We start from the raw sequence: 18,224 nt of genomic DNA, 5'->3' as shown, positions 1-18,224 counted from the left end.
ACACACCTCTGAGGCATATTGAGAAATCTGCATCTGGTTAAAGTGTGTTCGACACGTACAAGGGTTTCTCTGCTATATCATATTCCCCTTTCGAGCAACTTAAGCCTGAAACACGCAGTTGATGGCAACAAAGACACCTTTTAACTGGCACGAGCCCTTAACACTGCACTCACGCACCTGTAATGCATTTGGCACTTAAGCCCTTCATACAGAGTCAAGTCGCCTCGGGCTGACCTTGCACACAAAGAGACGTATTTGTGTGACTTTTATTTAGGTTTCACTCTTCTCTTTTCTGTTCTTTCTGTATTTTTTTCTTAAATTCTCGTTTGATCTCGTCTGTCTTTGTCACTATTGATTTGTTTCTCTCGATTCACATGAGGCCTAAATCGTTTGACCATGCGCAATCTGATTTAATCGTACCATTTATATTATATCGAAAACAGCACAATTATACGTTAACACAACCCTTCACTAAAAGGACGTAAGGCCCTACACTCAGACAATAATAGAGATCCACAGTTTCTACTGACGTTCTGCTGTTTTGTTAAAATCGCTACATTGCTCGTTTGAAAATTTTCTAAAATTAAACAGAAAACAGAATTACAATTCATAATTTTTATTTGAATTACACTTAAAATTTAATTAGATGCTTTTTTATTACCTCAGTATTTTTAATTGATTTAAAGTTGACAACAGCATTTTTTTGTGCTTAGTTAAAATACGTTTGTAATATAGTTAACCCTTATTCCATATAAAAGCTAAATAAAAGTTATGAAAAAACGCATATCGAGTATATGTTTTTGTTTGCATGTTCTGGGTAAATTAATCATTTGATATATCGAGCCCATGTAGCCTATTGCATTGCTTGGGCCACAGCAATTCTTTTATCTACTGTTTATCTCCTCTGTCATCTATTATATGTTTACAAGTGAAATGTTTTACCAAAACCAAGTGGACAATGGTTTTCTACATTCCTCGAGATTGAAAAATAGCTATTCACTTTAGTGATGGTCTACAGATGTAACTTAAAAGGAAACAGGGTAAAAAGTTAGCTGCCTTACACAAAGTAACACCACAGTAAAAAATAAACTCTTTCTAAGGCATAATAATCTAGGATCTGCTTATATTAACAAAATGTATTAGACAGCCTACGTGAGATAAATTACAGGACGTTTCGGGTCATACAATATCGTAAATGAGTATATCGAGTTATAATTCTGAATAAATTCTACCGTTTTAAGAGTCTAAAAAGGGGCCAAGCTCTTTGTGCGATAATATTTCAAATAAGCGCTTAGTTAGTTGAACATTTGTACTTATACTTTGAAATCATATTGCACAATATTTAAATTATTTTTAAATAGGCTAATAATACATTATTTTGGCGTGCTGCTGTTTTGTTATTAGCAATGCTATTTTTCAGGAATACAGACCCCTTGCATGCGTAAGTGAAAAATAATAATTTCCAGATGTTTTTAAACCTTTGCCCCTTGCCCCCTCCCAACCCGCGTGCCAGCATATTGTTTTATTAAATTATGTTCCAAAGCGCAAGTAATATTTAGGAGAAAATGGTGAAATTGTCAAACATTTGTTCCTTTTGTTTAAAAAACTATTCAATTTTGTATATACTATAAAAGGCTTTAGTCTGTTAAATTGATCAATGATAAGCGCTGACAATTATTTAAACAGTCTTCAACAGGTATTATAAATAGATAAATCACTCGAGAGTTTAACTCCAAGAAAACGAGAATTTATTTAACAAATAGTAACTTTGGATATTTTCAAAAAATATATGATGAAAAAGCAACTCAGTTGTACAGTCGTTACCTTCCTATACTGAATTGATTATAAATAGTTAAAGACATATCCTTACAAAGTTGGTCCACTTGTTCTAACATAAAATAAATTAACAAATTTCCCTACTTCTGCCTTTCGTCCATTTTGACGAGCAGGTAGAGAATGCTTATGTGCAGTCCGACGACCACAGCAGACTTATTTTGCTTACCAATACAAACTGGCACATAACCTCGAGTTCACTGTCTAATCGTTTCCTTAAATTACAAAAAAACATGGAAAATACAAATATATATTAAACAATTTTGAAATTCATAAAACTTTTGGTCAGAACTTGCTGCAATCGTATACAAATGCTCCGGGAGCCCGATAGAGTGGCTGACTGGACGGAAAACCCATTTGACAGCTATTGCTTCCGGTAACCGGAGAGCCGTTCAGAGATATCCGCTGCGTCTCGAACATCTCGCGCACCGCGTGAAAGTTCTGCTGCTGCGCGGGATAACTCGCGCTCAGGTGTCCCAGCTCTCCGGATTGATTGAGGTACCAGGGCGTGAGTCGGTTCTGCTGCAAGTGCTGGGGCTCCTGACCCGAGCTCTGATGGGGGTGTGAGATAGAGGAGGCGCTTGTTGTGTTTGTGTATTCCGGTAAAGTGTCATCCTCGTGGCCCCGGTCCCCAGTGTAAAGGCTCGTAGCTTGCATGTTGCAGTGATAAGTGGCGGGCTGGCCGCAGGGTGGACTGTAGTGCGGCTGCGGTGATGGCGAGTAGGTCAGAGACACTGAGCCTGGAAGAGCAGCGCGAGAGGCCGGGAGCTCTGCAGCGTGCTGTGGGGACCCTCGAAGTCCTGCCATGATTGTATCCATGCTAAAACCCTGTTGTGTCGTTTGCGTTTGAGGACTCCCGCTGCAAGCGCTCCCGCCGCTCTTCTCCGGGCTCTCCGTTTTGGCCACTGCGCTGAGGGGTGGAGTACTATCATGCGGAGGCGTGCAGGCCCCGTTCTCCGTCTTTATTTCCCGGAGCTTCACTGGCTGCTGTGGTTCTTGCTCGCATGCTTGTTGTCCCGGGTTATCTTTGCCCTGTCTGTCCCGCTCCTCTTTATCCCTCACCACATCTTTCTTCTTAAAGCGGCGCCTTCGTCGCAAGAAACTGCCGTTTTCAAACATGTTATACGAGTCCGGGTCTAGAGTCCAGTAGCTGCCCTTACCTGGCTTCTTATCATCTCGTGGCACTTTGACGAAGCACTCATTTAGTGATAGGTTATGTCGAATGCTGTTCTGCCAGCCTTGCTTATTGTCCCGGTAAAATGGAAAACGTTCCATGATAAACTGATAGATCCCATTCAACGTGATCTTTTTATCGGCGGAGTTCTGGATAGCCATGGTTATAAGCGCGATGTAGCTGTATGGAGGCTTCACCATGTCCTTTGGCTGTTGCGCAGGAGCATATGGCCCATAGGCGCGAGCCATCCCACCGGGGTACTGCTCGTGCCCTGCATGAGAGTACATACTCATAGGCGCAGGCATACCAGTATATCCTCCACCGGCCGCAGCTCGATAAAATCCTTGCTCTCCGGTGATGTAAGGCACTACGCCTAGAGGGCTTGGACTGGACACGGGGTAGCGCGCCTGCATCATACCCCTCTCTCCAATCCTCTCCTGCCACGGAAAAACGGAGAAAGATCTGGTAAAAACTAGGCAGACGTCTTCGTACACTTCAGAAAAAGAAGGCAACTTTTTTCAAAGCATTCCAAAGTTTTTTCACTTTTATTTGAACGTCTCGTCTTGAAACTTGTATCCAAAGTTCCCTCCAAGTTGATTTTCAGGGATAAGACTTGGCTGTGCAAGCAAGAAGCAAAATGTCTTACGTGGAGAAGTCGGTGAGAAGTGAAAACCTGTGAACTTCCCTCATCCGTCACTTCAGAGGGACTTTTTCACCGAATTACCAATTCAGCCTTTTGGCTGCGCAAGCGCTCCGCCCCCTACGCGCCGGACGACCAATGAACGCTCGAGAGCTCTGTGGAAAGGCTGTACCCTAAGACCGTTTCCCTGTGGGTATAGACATAGCCTATACTTGAGTTAAGGATAAGTCAGACACAAACATACCGAAAGACTAGAGATGTTCACAGAATATTCACAAATCCTCAAATATACTGCTAGAGGTTGAACAAATACACCGCAGCATATTAAATGGTAAATAACTGCTGAAAATATGGAAATAGGATTTAGCATGACACATTTATCTTTAAGTAAATATAAACGTGCCTTTAGAAATATATGTCATACACGAGGTACAATTAATACATTAACAGATGCTGTCTTTAACAGGAATAGCTCCACTTTTTCATTCACGTTACGCACGCGTGGCGCATGGTTCATTTAAATCATTTGGCACTAATAGATTCGCCATAGGGATGCAAAGTGCTTTTGGGAAACAAATATGCTGCATGTGAGCAAGGTCAAATTCTGCCGGCCAAAAGGTGTAGGCCAAGTAGTGCTATTGTAAATAAGGTGTCAACAAAGTGGCCTTTCAGTTGATAAGACGACGAAACGGCGCCCAAATGGTGCCTTTAGTGATTCTTTCTCAGCGCGTTTGCTCAAAGCTCAGTGCTGTAATAACTGTCTTCACACTTTTTACGTTGTATCCCTAATTAGCACCTTTAGCAGCCTTAGTTCTTTTTTTGCCTTTCATTGACAAATCGGACTCCTTGTCACATTTGATGTTATTATCCTGTAAATTAAGTGCATTTCTGTAGTAAGTTAAACATGACATTTATCATGTAAATCAATTTATACTTGAAGGCGCAATTAAATAAATAAATGTGTTACTTTTACTATTTGACATGCTTCTGTGGTTGACGTTTTTAAGATCTTAAATATTTATATCATTTATTTGTGTACTTATAAGAATTAAAAAAATAGAATAGAGTGTAAAAACATGGAGAAAAGAACGGAAAAATAATGGGTGTCATTATTGCGATGGAAAGAAAATCAAAAACACAAAAAAACATATAATAAAAAATAAATGTACGTTCAATAAAACAACATACACAATAATTTAACAAGAACAAACGAAGCTTTAATTTTGCTTGAGCTTTTTGCTACTTTAAATTTTCTTATAAACTTTTCCACTCTATGGAACTTTAAATACATTTTAAACATATATCTATAATATATTTCTTTATCACCCTAGCAGCATGGATGAATTAAGCTGAATGTCACAAGCATTTTTAAGGAAGTTAATGACTGTATAAAGTGTTTTACAATTATTTGTTGTTTTGAAAGGATTTATTTTGACTTAATATTACAGTTAGCCTTCTAAGTGGCTGAAATTTGCTGACTTATTGCTTTTCATGTGGAAAAGTCCTCTAGCCTTGCTTTAATTGACAGTCTAAGATCTCCTAAAGTCCTCTTGTATCAGACCAATTTGGCACGGTGGAACGAAGAGCATTAGTTAAGCAATTGTTTTGTTTTAGCAAGATTCACCATCATGTGTGTCCCAGTCATTGATCGCCCTCTTGCGGTCATAGTGTAAAAGTGCCTTCGAAGCTTCACTTGAATTTTTCCGAATATGTACACTGTTTGTATAAGTGTGCATATAGGCTACTCGTACATATAGGCTACTTTCATGTATTTCTAAAATGATATATAAAGTTATATATTCCTATTCCACAGACAATCAATACCTATTTAAATGAAAAATCCAAACTGTATATATGATGTCTGGAATATAGGTTCCTTTCAAAATGATGCCCTAAATAAGAAATAGTTCTCTGGAGCTTGCGCTTCTTTTGCGTCTGAGGAGTAGTAGTATGGGATGCTGCACTGGTCCACAGATGTCAGACTGCATGCGAGCAGGCAGACCACACACTAACTTCTTCAAACAATTTGATTCACTTCAATACAGGGAATGGATAAGAGATGCAGTCAGCTAATGCACTTAAAGCAATGCTCCATTCCCAGCTATGTAAAATCTGCATTATCCATGGTGTATGTGAAGCTTTTCGTGAACTGATTTGTCATTTAAATACAGGCTCTTGGTTAAGTCTGCGTAGTTTTGAATAAAGTTAAAGCTGCATCAAACGCTTGTAATGTGATATTGTAATACAATGCGCATGACAGTATGTGCGTTTGACAACGTAATAAGAAGCGAATAAACAAATTTGTAGAAATCATACATCTCTAAAATCTCCATAAAAAATAATTAGGCTGGCAGCTTTTGATATGTTCTGAATCGTGTGCATGTCACTAAGAGCAACCGCATTGTGAGTAACGCGAGAGAAGTTTCACTGTGCTGTGGTAGAGTACTGTCATAGGGAAAGTTCTGTTTATTTTTCTTGGCAGACTTCAATAGATGCGATCCCTTTGAGCTCATATGGGCTCAACTTCAACTGAAACGCTCGATTTGCTTGGTGAAGCTTACACATTTAAAGATTATTAAAATTGAATTACAGAAAGCCATGAAAGTAAAACATTTTAGAGAGAATAATTACATAGCATTATATATTTATATTAAAAAAGACACAAAAGAAGCGTATTTATGGAGGACTGTTTATTATTGCCCTCATTATTTGCGCACTTATTTCAACCCCTTCTGTAAAATTCTACTGCATTAAATATAAAAGGCAGCGATAACACGATTTTAATAGTTACCTTTAGTCTGATCTTAATGGCAGATACGTTGTTTGTGTAGTTCAAATGAAAGTGCTGATGGCATCCACTTCTAGGAGAATGCACAGATGAAGTATTGAATCACCCTATAAAGTGATGTGTACTTCCTTGTATGCACTGTGAGTTAACAAATGCGTAACTCTTTGGCTTTTATAGTTGGTTCTTGCAATTAATAACTTTTCTCCATTAAACCTTTATAGCTTCGAGAAAGCATTTGTACCATAAAGTGCAAGGTTTTTTCCCTATGAGGCCTATGAACGAATTATGCAATCATTTGATTTACAACACATGCCCATATAAAGCTGCAAGTCATTTCTTTAATGAAAGCCGTCCTGGTTGGACCATTTGTATATCAACTGTTTTTAGTTAGCCCAAGGTTATGGTTTCCCTCCAGCATACTGTATTTCCCTTAGTAGTACTCAGCAGAAACCATTTGGTACATGTCCAGTAAATCACCTTTTCACACTGCATCCATTTGTACTTTGTAAACCACATCCATATTTTTGCTTCAATTTTCACCATTTAAGAGCAGTTTGTAGAATATAATTCATTATAAGTGTTTCCTTGAATATTATTAATGTTTCATATAATATAGTATTAATTCTATTATATCTAGAAGTGTTAGTGATATTGACAATAATAGCTGTAATATAGCTGTAATAGTAATCTCCAAAATGAAAATTCTAGTCATTTTGTTTATATTGTTGTAACTGTACTTGAGAACATCATTAACAAAACCTAGAAACACTTTCTTCTTTGAACGTGTCTTTGTTTAACAGTCAATCAGCAATGAGCTCTCTGCTTTACGGAGACCTTGTCTTGCGTACACATCTGGTGCACAGTTTTTCAAGGCATATGGGAATAAGAACATGAAACAAACATCCATGCTGAATAAATTTAGCATCCAGATAGATGTTTTCTTTTCAATCTTATGTATTTGAGCTGCGTGACATTGTGGCTTTGAGTGCCACCTCAATTTGCTTTCAGTTAGTATCTTTCAGCAACTTTTCAGTTTTACTCAGGAATTTCAGGAGGTTAAAGACAATGTTGCTCATCTGTTCTTGCAGTGATTGCAACACAAGCTTTACATTAGTACACAAAACAGTGTCATTTCACACTCAAGGGAGTAGATCAAAACTAGAAAAAAACATACATACAATATAGGCTACATTATTCTTCATTTGAAATCAAAATTGTGAAGGCAGTATCTCTTTGGTGTCCCATCTTCAGTTGAAATGATATCTACACCAGTCACACCGGTACTCTGCATAATGTGCACACAAGGTCTCCTAATTTTAGAAGTTGTTTACTGAGCTTTTAGTTTGCTGGAATATTTGTTCAATGTGCTTTGCTGCACTGATAGGAACATTAGCTCGGACACATCATCATGTGTATTGAGAGCTTGGGATGGTCTCTTTTTTGTTGCTTTGGGTCTATTTAAGACGCCCTGTGCAGGTACAACAAGCTACCACTAGATGGTGGTGGAGTACCACCTAAAAGTTGCACTGACTCTATCCACTGAGACTATTCAAGAAGGACACGAAGAACTTGTTTTCAACTTTCTCATTGTAAATATCTCATAGTCAGTTAGGTTAAGTAGCTACAAAACAACATTCGTTTAATTGTATCTTTAACATTTGATCTAAAATCATTGTTAGATAACCAACCATTGCAGTAAGAGACGTGTGAAATGTGCTCGCGCTGTGGTTATGTTTAGTTGCTTTATAATTTTACGTTCACCATAAACATAAATCCGTAAAATAAAAACCAAGACAGTTATTATTAAAGAACTGGCTGTATTATGAACTATAACTGTATATAGCCTTTGGCTTATGTTAAAATATTTTGTTCTGCAAATCAGTAAATATAAAATTGTATCTTATTTAGGAACTATTCAAATGAGTCATTTTGCTGAGAACAAAAAATGAAATGGGTAAATGTTAATGTTAACAAATGTGTTGTTTTTTATGTGAGCGATTACGCAAAAACTGAAAACGTTGGCTTTTCAATTTATTATTGCTCATTTTCCTCATTTTATTATTTTGCTTATTTCCAATTGTAGAGAAAGAATGTTTTTTTGTATTTGTTTTTATCGTCTTTCTTTATTTCAATTTTGTTTTTCAAACGCATTTTAACTTTTCGTTATTTTCACGAGAAAATTTAAGGCCTGCATGTGTCAATTTATATATTTTTATTTACGCAATGTTAGGGGGTTGTAGCAACCCAAGAGTCAGAAAGGCAAAAGAACACATTTTTCTTGAAATATTTTATTTTATTTGACTGTACAGATTACGTGAAATATGATGAAATGTGCTAAATTCGATTTTTGGGTTGACATTTAATCACAAAGCACAGCAAAAATTATTGTATGAACGAACACTTATTTGTTTACTATTTTATACTCGATGCGCCGTCGTGTCGCATTTTTCTGCTGGAAAACATTTGCTAATATTTGAGTGTCTACACTATTAAATGTGAATTCTTCAGTAAGCTTTATTAATTTATTTTATCTTAGTTACCCAAGTGCTTATCTTTGTACAACTTGCTCCACAACAGACTCCCTACATTACGCAAGGTTTGACGTCTTGGTGCATGCTCTGATGGTGGTGGTGATGATGATGATGGTGATGATAATATCCCGCAGCTGAAGGATGGAAGGACGAAATCCCGTTAAAATTCAACACGAAGTCCTTCCGATCTCCGACGGGGGAAGAATGTGTCGGATAGCGAGATATACCCACTGGGAAGAGATATGTGTGCAAAGTAAGTACAGAAATATATGTATACATAAAACCCAAAATTAAGGGTTGTTCACATAACGGTAGCCTTATGATAAGTTTGTTAAATTGTGAAACCAATTAAAATTGCACCAGTTATAAATAAATTATTCTAATTTCAACGTACCATAAAATATATATTTTTTATAAATATTATATAAATGTTTTTCATAATACATTTAACAAGAACAATAAAATAACAATAATAATTCATAGATTTTATTTTTGATCGCTCGTCGTCCAGAAAACCATCTAAATTCATGATATCGAAAAGTAAGCTTTTGTGCCACTCTGCTGTCTGTACAAATAATAATAAGAATTGAAAGTTTCAGCTATTGAAATCAAAATAATTACAAGGTAACCTCTTAAACCTTTTGGCTTTTTGAGGGTGGAAACTGTGATAGAAAGGGACTATGATATACTATAAACGTAAAAAGGCTTTCTAACAGCTGCTTGCCTGCTGCTTGGTCATGTTTTTCAAGATATAAAGAGTGATGCCCGTTTTGACGTGTTATTTACCCCAGTGCGATGTTTAAAACAGAATTTGTTAAGAAATTTTGCCTCAACATAAATTAAATGCAGATTAAAAATGTTTTATAGCTGGTAATAGCTTTTTGTGTTACCTGCCATGTCTGTGTTGTCTCTCGCATTTTGTTGTATATACCCCTGCTCCAGAGAGTAGGTGAAAATACCGGGATGATGTCCTGTGGATGGCGAATTGCACGAGTTGGTATTCGCTTGTTTTAGGTACGGAGAGCTCGAAGAAGCCCAGAGTTGCGTGCCCTCCGAATACGGTGAGTGGCCCTCAAGCGCGCTCCCTATGGCCGGAGAAGATGGGACTGGACTAGTGTTGCTATCCCCTCCATAATCTCCGTTGCCCGGGCCTGGACAGCCGGTCATGTAGCCATGTATGGTGTTGGGGGACATATGACTGTGATGGCCACTGCTTATTGACTCATACCCATTACCAGACAAGTCCAGGTTATACCCACTGCTGTGGCACGAAAGTGCGCCGGTGGGAGGCTGGTAGTCGAAGCTTTGAGGTAAAATGGCGGAACCGAACCCAAGGCCGTTCATCATTCGGTACATTGGTTTCATGGCCTGACATTTTCTCCGAAATCCTCGGGGTCTTCGCCGAAATGACCCTTCTTCAAACATGAACTCACTGGTGGGGTCTATAGTCCAATAATGTCCCTTTCCTGGGCGCCCAAGTCCCTTTGGTAGTTTAATGAAACACTCGTTTAGAGACAAGTTGTGGCGAACAGAGTTTTTCCAGCCCTGATAGGATCCTCGGAAAAAAGGGAAGCGCGTTTGCAAGAACTGGTAAATCTCACTAAGCGTAAGACGCTTTGTTGGTGCGCTCTGAATTGCCATCACGATGAGAGCAATGTAAGAGTACGGTGGTTTCTCCGGCCGTCGCAGTCCGGAGGTGGTCTTTTTGCTCTTGGACGCTACGGCATGGTCCTCTGAGCTACCCATCGAGTTCATCACTCCGGGATGCAGCGCGGTGGACGCTGGACTGGTCCTAATTAGGGGCGTCGACCCAAGTGGTTCGTGGGAGCTCTCAGTCGTCATCTGTCCCGCGCTGACGTACGGATTAGATTTAGGGCAATGACGTTTACAGACAAAAACACGCAAACGATCAATATATTTGATAACCAATAACGAAAATCAGGACAATATAACTGAGAACGCCACACACAAACCTAACACATGTCTGCCAAAGTTCCTGGCTCTTTTATTCCCAAATAATGTTAACTGTCCTCTTCCAGTCTTGCTCCTATAAATTCAGTGGCTTCAAACCTTATCCCTCAGACAAAATACATCCAAGTGATATCTTCTGTTGTCCCATTGAAGTCAAGCGTTTTCGTTGTCAATATCAACGTTTTGCTATTGTTCTCTGTAGTCTCGCTGGTCCGGGTGGTTGTAATTCCTTTTAGAGAAAGAAACGGAAAGACTGAGTACGTGCAGATCCCTCAACTAAACAAAACCCGACAGCCAATCACTCAATAACCCTCGTTGCCTCGCTCTCTTGGAATCGCTCCTCCTCTCCGCCTCATCCACCCCTTCAACACTCAGACCCCTGCAAACTCAACTTTACATCCACACTCTCCCGCACGACCCTCGGTATTGTACCACACACATCTCCCTCCCTCCTTCACTCCCATCTCTTACTCTCATCATCGTGCTCTGTTTGGCCTAGATCCCCATTTTTATCAGATGTTTTTGGTCATTTTGAATGAGTCATTCGCCACGTAAACAGAACGAGACTCTTGATAGTCGTTGTGAGGAGGTCAGGATTGCACTCTTATAATATAAACTGGGTTATACATTGGTATACCTAATGGAATAAATTACTAATAATTTTAATTTAGCTTAATTTTTCAAAATGTAGAAAATGTTAAAAACATTTGTAAAATATCCAACATGAAAATAGCATAGCACATTGCAACATACAAATGAACATATGGCCTTTAATAACCTGCCTTGACGGGACAAAAAAAAGCAATCATATCACCAAACGAGGGATCTGTGAGAGGCTGTCAGAGGCATGTGCGCGCGAGAAAAAGACAGAAACAGAGCAGGGAAAAGGGGGGAGTGAGTGGAATGAGGAATGGTTTTGGCTCGAGTGGAAGCAGGCTGTCTTTGTCGAGAGTGGTTTGGATACCACACACAGCGCGCCAGTATCAGTTTACGGGCCCAGGGCCACAGCACATCCCTCGGGTCCAGTGTTCATTAAGTAAAGAAAAGCCCAATTAGCCATTTGGACGTCGACAGTTTCCGCCAGCAGAGAGGGGTCAGACTCGTCGCAGCACTGTAAATTGTTTATTTATTTACCAAACATAAAGATATGTAGCTTAAATTGTCTTATACACACCCAACTAAATGTATAATACTATTTTATATAATTATAATTTATTCGTATGATTTCCTATATTTAACCAGGTAAAAAATTCACTGAGATCCAAGAAATGTCTTTTGCAAGATTGACCTGCGAGAAGACAGCAAACAGGTAACAAAGACCATTTACAACATCTATCACAACGCATTGTAACAGGGGATATAATTTATAAAGACAGAATCTTTTAAAAAGTTTTAGCTTAGAGCTTTAAAATGCATTATTGCAATTATAATGCATAATCATTATTATTTTTAGTAGTAGTATTAGTAATAGTAGCCTAATAGTATGCAGAATTCGTTGATATTGTTTTTGTTTTAATTGTCTTTAATTGTTTTAAGTGTAGGTTGATCCTTTTAAATAACAATATTCTTATTAAAAAATAAGAGATTTTAAATATATAAAAAGTATAAGTGTACAAACAAATATGTGATTTTATTTGCTGACATTTTAAAACATATGACAAGAAGTCTTATAATGTGCTTTATGAAATAACATTTCGTATTTTTTGTTTACTGTGCATTTTAACAGAATTATAAACACATCACTCGTGTTTTCAGTTGTACATTTTATTGGCATTCATGTTTCAAATAAATCATATTTATAACATTATTAAATAAATAGTTATAATAAACAAATAGGAAGTTAGACACAATCATACTATGACGACATAAAAGACAGCAGTTCGGGATCCTGCAGTTTCTTTTTTCCTCAAATGACGCGGGACATCTTATCTTTAGCGTTTTATTTTTCCTCCCTTTTTAATCACCATACTCTTTTATATGTGTCTTTAAACAATGAGATTCAGCAATCCCCCAGTTTTAGCTTACCGCGAGGATGTGGATAAAAACATGTTCCCGCGCCATAGAAGGAGTATTTCGCCAGGTTTCCCCCTCCCGCTGAGCGCCTGACCCCCGCCGCGTCCCGGATACCCGCGGCTGCTTTGGAGGAAACTCAGCTCTGCACTAGACTTTGAACACAAGGAGATTGCGATGACAGTCCTCGAACTGGAATTAAAATAGAACAGTGTATGTGCGTATAAGGGCACTCTGCTTTCTTACGCACAAAGCCTACACTCCTTGATCTATTTTCAAATGGGACTTAATTGAGTTACTGTTCAAGAATTGAGAAGAACCAAAGAATTAAAAGAACCGTGTCAACCTTTGGTTCAATCCTGTTATTTGCACCATCTTTTAATACACATTTGTTTTAAATGATTATCACTGGAGGGAAAAAAGTTGCATGAAATGCATCTTAATGTTTTTGGTTATTTCCTATCTGCTTATTAGTAAATATCCCTGTATTATGTCTATGTAATTTAAACAGTTTCCAGAAAAGATGGTGTTTGTTTATGAGAAGGCCTCATATTGATGGAGTTACTCGTGGATATAAAATCGCATGTAACGATTTTGCATTTACAGGTGTGCCATTCCGTGAGTTCACCTGCAGGTCGCAGCATCGCTCTAAAAGGCAAGTAGAAGCAAACATTACACATTTGCCACCAAGACATTATGACATCATTAACGGTTTATACGTTCCACACACGGAAAATGACACAAAACAAAGCGCACTTTATTGGTTTCACCTTTACTATTGTCAATTTACTCAGCTTTAAATAATTTACAGTGGCGCATTTATTTTTGACAGTTGATCGTCATTCTATACATTATGCATCAAGTAAAGGATTTAATAAAGAGAGACTAGTTAATATTTGGTCTGTTCTGCATCAGGTCAGTTCCTGGTCAGTCTAAAAGGTACAGTGTCATCAACCTAACAAATGATGTGACGGAGCGCTGAAATTACTAAGGAAACGATGGTCTTGTTTCAGTACCGCGGACAGCGAAAGAGGTCTTAACATTTTGGGCAAACTAAAAAAAACCCGAAACAGTATAAAGCTTAAATGAAATTGAGCAGCTTTAGTGTTACAAATATCTACGCTGACAATCTATTATCAACTTTATACAACAGCTACACAACATTTAATAACCTGTCTAAAATAATGACATCAAAATAATGAAATAAAAGTAAAACGTAGCAAGCACAAGACAATTAATTTATTTAAAAAGGTGAATTCATTTGAATTTGCAAAAATGTAATATTTTGTCCGTGATAATATATTGATTAAAATGTTGATTAATCTACTTAGATGTATGCTATTTAGTGCATGAATTCCGTTGAACCCATTTATGTATAGCCTTTTCATCTGTTGCACACACAGCATTTGCTTTTAAACATGAAGGTATTGATGGCTCACGCGGTATTTTATAGAAAATTGGCCAGTCTGAAACAACTTCTTTAATTTCTTAGGCTACCTAAATTGTGTGTTTTAGATTTTTATAACGTTGCAATTGACAATTTCCAGTTTACGTTGACTTGTATTAATTATAAACTCTAAAAAAAGTGCTATATATAGCACTTAACGTGGTTCTTTGCTCCTAATAATAGGGGAACCACTTTTTGTGCTATATAGCATAATATCTCGGCGCTTCAGTGCAGGTTATATGGTGACCGAGGGGCTATATGGCACCGTTTCTGTATAAAAAGAACCTGTTAAGCCCCTGTATGGTTCTTCTCAGGTTCTTCAGAGGTTCAATTTAGCATCTTAGTCATCCCAAAGGTTCTACAGGACTAAAAGTGCTTCCCCTAATATCACAAGCCAAGAACCACGTTTAGGGCTATATAGCACTGTTTTTTTTATAGTGTGGGTTTTATGTTGTTTTGTATACCTATAGTCTATTTGTTACATTGTTTTTCCTTTGCTGAAGTATTGGCCAGGTAACTTCCTCAAAATGGGTTTTAATTTAATTTAATTATAGCTGGTTGAAAAAAGATAACCAATTTAACCTTTACTTCAATAAAAAATGCTGTCTACAGATTTAAAGATTTAAATCAAATATCATATAATTAACCTAATATCAATTAAATGCAGTTAGCCTATTTATTTAAAACAATTAGCTATTAATTATATAATAACCTGAGAAAATATATTTTCTGTAAACTGAAAACCGATTCACGAGTATAGGATCTGGAATGCTGCACAAGACTGCACTTTAGTTGTCCAGCAGCAAGATTGGACTTTCATTTTGGTTTTCAAATGGGTGTGTGTTTTGTTATTGAGGAATCACGAGTTTGTAAACCGACTCTTCACAAAACGAATCAAGTTGCATACAAAACAAAACAAAACAAAAACCTAAAACAAAGTAAAACAAAACAAAAACGTACAGCAAAAAGGGTTACTTGAGATTTTAGCTTATGATCCCAAGAGACTAAATGGGAAATAGTAAATGGTTAATAAAACAGGTTCTGGAGCTAGTGAATGACAAAATAAGACCAAAATAGGGTTACAGAAAATCATGGAGAATGTTTTATTATCATATTTCTCTTTATTTATTGTAAGTGTTTTTTGTTGATCCGCAGACTGAGCACAGCTCAAAACAAACAACATTACAACATTAAAACGCACATAAAACGGGTCAGAGTTGGAACCCAACGAAAATACAAATATTTAAATACATCACATCCATTATTACTAACATTATGATGTCATAGTTTACAATAAATGAAACTGGAATCACTGTAAACATAGCACACTATAGTGACATTGATTATTCCAATAAGACATTTAAAGAGCAGACATGCAGCATTACAGTAGTTTTGCGTATTGAGCGCATGGGCGCAGATCAAAATAAAACACACAGTTTCATACCAGTTATCTGAGGAAAGTGCACATAATGGGTGTGTTTGAGTTTGTGTTGTATCACGACAGCAGAGACTCTATTCTGAATGGATGGTATCCAGTCTCTTGTACGGTATATGGAGATGGTTTCAAACCAAGAATGGTATTCGGCATGACTGGCATGCGTCTGACACTAGTAATGTCCGCCGTATTACACCTGTAAAATGGAAAGGCATGCGACACCTCGGATCCGATCTGAAATCCTGTCTGCGGCGCATGCGTCATGGCGGATGTTGGATAACCCATGACAACCGGCACAAAGCGCGGAGCTGCAGACAACATGAGTCTAGTACCAAAATTCGCACTTTCAATGATCTGCTCTTTCCGCGTAAACGGTGTGCTGAGGATGCTGTCAATGGCAAACGAACTTGAGAACTTAGTGCTTTCATCGCGTACCGAGAGCCGGCTGTCATCCGCAGGTGCGCGCTCCTGAGAGTCAGAGCTGCTGTGTGCCTTCTTGCTGATGCGCTTTCTCCTCCGGCGGAAAACGCCGTCGGCGAACGTGTATTCACTTTGTGGGTTCAACATCCAGTAATTGTCCTTTCCCCACGGACGCGAGGGGTCTCGAAGCACTTTCAAAAAGCAGTCGTTTAATGACAAGTTGTGCCGCACAGAGTTCCGCCACCCAGTGTAGCTGCCCCGAAAAAACGGGAATTTTTCCATCAAGTACTCGTTGATTTCAGCCAACGTCAGTCGGCCGGTTGCGGAATCGCGTATAGACATGGCAATGAGCGCGATGTATGAGTACGGTGGTTTGGGTCTGCGCGTGTACGGCTTTGCCTTTCCCTCTGAAACAAGAGCACCAGATACCGGGCTGTTGGCGGAGCAGTCTCCATCCGACCCCAGTTCCTCCTCGGTGGACAGCGGTGAAGCCGTATTCACGTCCATGTCATTGCACAGGTCCAGCGGCTTGTCCGCAAGGCGACTCCCAGAGAAAATCTCCAGTTTCATTGTTAAGTGTCTCTGCACACTAGCACTTTAAACTAGGAAGACTTCTACTTGTTTTGTATTGCAATACAAACAGCAAAATCTCAGTCAGCGGCATGTAAGAAACTTACTATCGTAGTCCTCATGGGAGAACAGAGTGCACCGGCGGGCGTTAATATAATCACTGAGCAGGACCGGCCCACGGGGGCGGGGCTTGTTCATCGGACTTAAACACATTCGCGTGAGTTGAAGGAGATGCTCACCTGCCCTTGTAGGAGTATGAATAGAGCCACACAAGAGAGAGAGAGAGAGAGAGAGAGAGAGAGAGAGTAGATCAGAAAGATAAAGAATAGTGTTGATCATTTTACTGAAACATTTGCTGCCTCCTCTTTGACTGTATGGGACTGATCAGAAGAAGTGTTAAAATACCAAATGTTTTTTTTTAGAAAAACATTCTTAAGTAATTTATTTGATTGAACTAAATTATCAAAATCTCTTATCCAACATGGTACCTCTCCAATCCTTCTATGTGTGACGGCGTAGATGCATAAAATAGTTTGATGGATTTGATTTCATTCTTCTTAACAATGACACAGAGATGTAAAAACTCTGAGCAGACATGCGTGTTAATTCACTTGAACTGTGAAATTGTCTATGTGACCTCGCCGGAATGTCACACCTCATTCTGACGCACCCATACCTGACTTCAACGCGTCACTCACGATCACGCTTTGTAAACTGAGTTTACTTGTTTAGCGAAACAATTCGCTTGTGGCACTCACTGACTTTTAAAAGAATGGGGAAGTTTTCCACGTGGACGATGAGCTTGGACGGTGGCCATATATACATGTTAGAAAGAACAGGGATGCACCATAGAGGTCACACATAGGTTAGAGAATATTTGATAGGGTGGGGCATGAAAGATGATATAAAGCTGTGCCCATTTTTTACGGTCTCTTTTTTGCACGAAGAATAAAAACAGGTAAAGGTACAGCAAAAGGTCATGAAATTTCACAAGTTCCTAACGTGCCCTAAGGTGAATGATAACCATTTAACTGTCTTCTGAGCCCCACCTACGTAAAGCCTTTGGGATGTTTTTTCTTCAAGTGAATCCAAAATATTCTCCTGTGCACCAATGGTGTGTGTAATTTACTGGGTTCATGGGGCAGGCAAGCAAGCCTGTGCGACTTGTGGTGTTTGCCAATAAACACACACGAATACACCGATATACACAAATTATTATATGGGTCTCCATGGAGAAAGTCTTTGCACTTGTTTATATTGGGTAGCTTGTTACCATAACGTTAATTTCAACAAGATGTCTGAAAATAACCTTTCTCTGTTATCTTATTCTTTATATATCTATCCTTCTCAGCTTTTAGCACATATTGATGACAAGTGTGTCCGGGTGAGAAGATTTTCATTAATT

General features: G+C 38.5%; 3 protein-coding genes across 3 annotated transcripts; all 3 read right to left on the bottom strand.

Moving 5' to 3' along the window:
* Window positions 1-1,731: 1,731 nt before the first annotated feature.
* foxc1b (forkhead box C1b) lies at window positions 1,732-3,697 on the bottom strand. The gene has a single exon (XM_056764559.1). It carries the CDS (start codon window positions 3,421-3,423, stop codon window positions 2,119-2,121), a length of 1,305 nt encoding a protein of 434 aa, XP_056620537.1. The 5' UTR covers window positions 3,424-3,697; the 3' UTR covers window positions 1,732-2,118.
* Window positions 3,698-8,740: 5,043 nt separating this feature from the next.
* On the bottom strand, window positions 8,741-11,239 carry foxf2b (forkhead box F2b). Its single transcript, XM_056764745.1, has 3 exons — window positions 10,940-11,239; window positions 9,857-10,818; window positions 8,741-9,196 (listed from the first exon to the last, which is right to left on the bottom strand). Exons 2-3 carry the CDS (start codon window positions 10,806-10,808, stop codon window positions 9,018-9,020), a joined length of 1,131 nt encoding a protein of 376 aa, XP_056620723.1. The 5' UTR covers window positions 10,809-10,818; window positions 10,940-11,239; the 3' UTR covers window positions 8,741-9,017.
* Window positions 11,240-15,495: 4,256 nt separating this feature from the next.
* foxq1b (forkhead box Q1b) lies at window positions 15,496-16,943 on the bottom strand. Its single transcript, XM_056764932.1, has one exon. It carries the CDS (start codon window positions 16,817-16,819, stop codon window positions 15,890-15,892), a length of 930 nt encoding a protein of 309 aa, XP_056620910.1. The 5' UTR covers window positions 16,820-16,943; the 3' UTR covers window positions 15,496-15,889.
* Window positions 16,944-18,224: the final 1,281 nt, after the last annotated feature.

The sequence above is a fragment of the Triplophysa dalaica genome, chromosome 13 (genome assembly GCF_015846415.1).
Source record: "Triplophysa dalaica isolate WHDGS20190420 chromosome 13, ASM1584641v1, whole genome shotgun sequence".
NCBI lineage: Eukaryota > Metazoa > Chordata > Actinopteri > Cypriniformes > Nemacheilidae > Triplophysa > Triplophysa dalaica.
The sequence above is the reverse complement of the archived record's forward strand: the minus strand, read 5'-3'. Positions and strand labels throughout refer to the sequence as shown.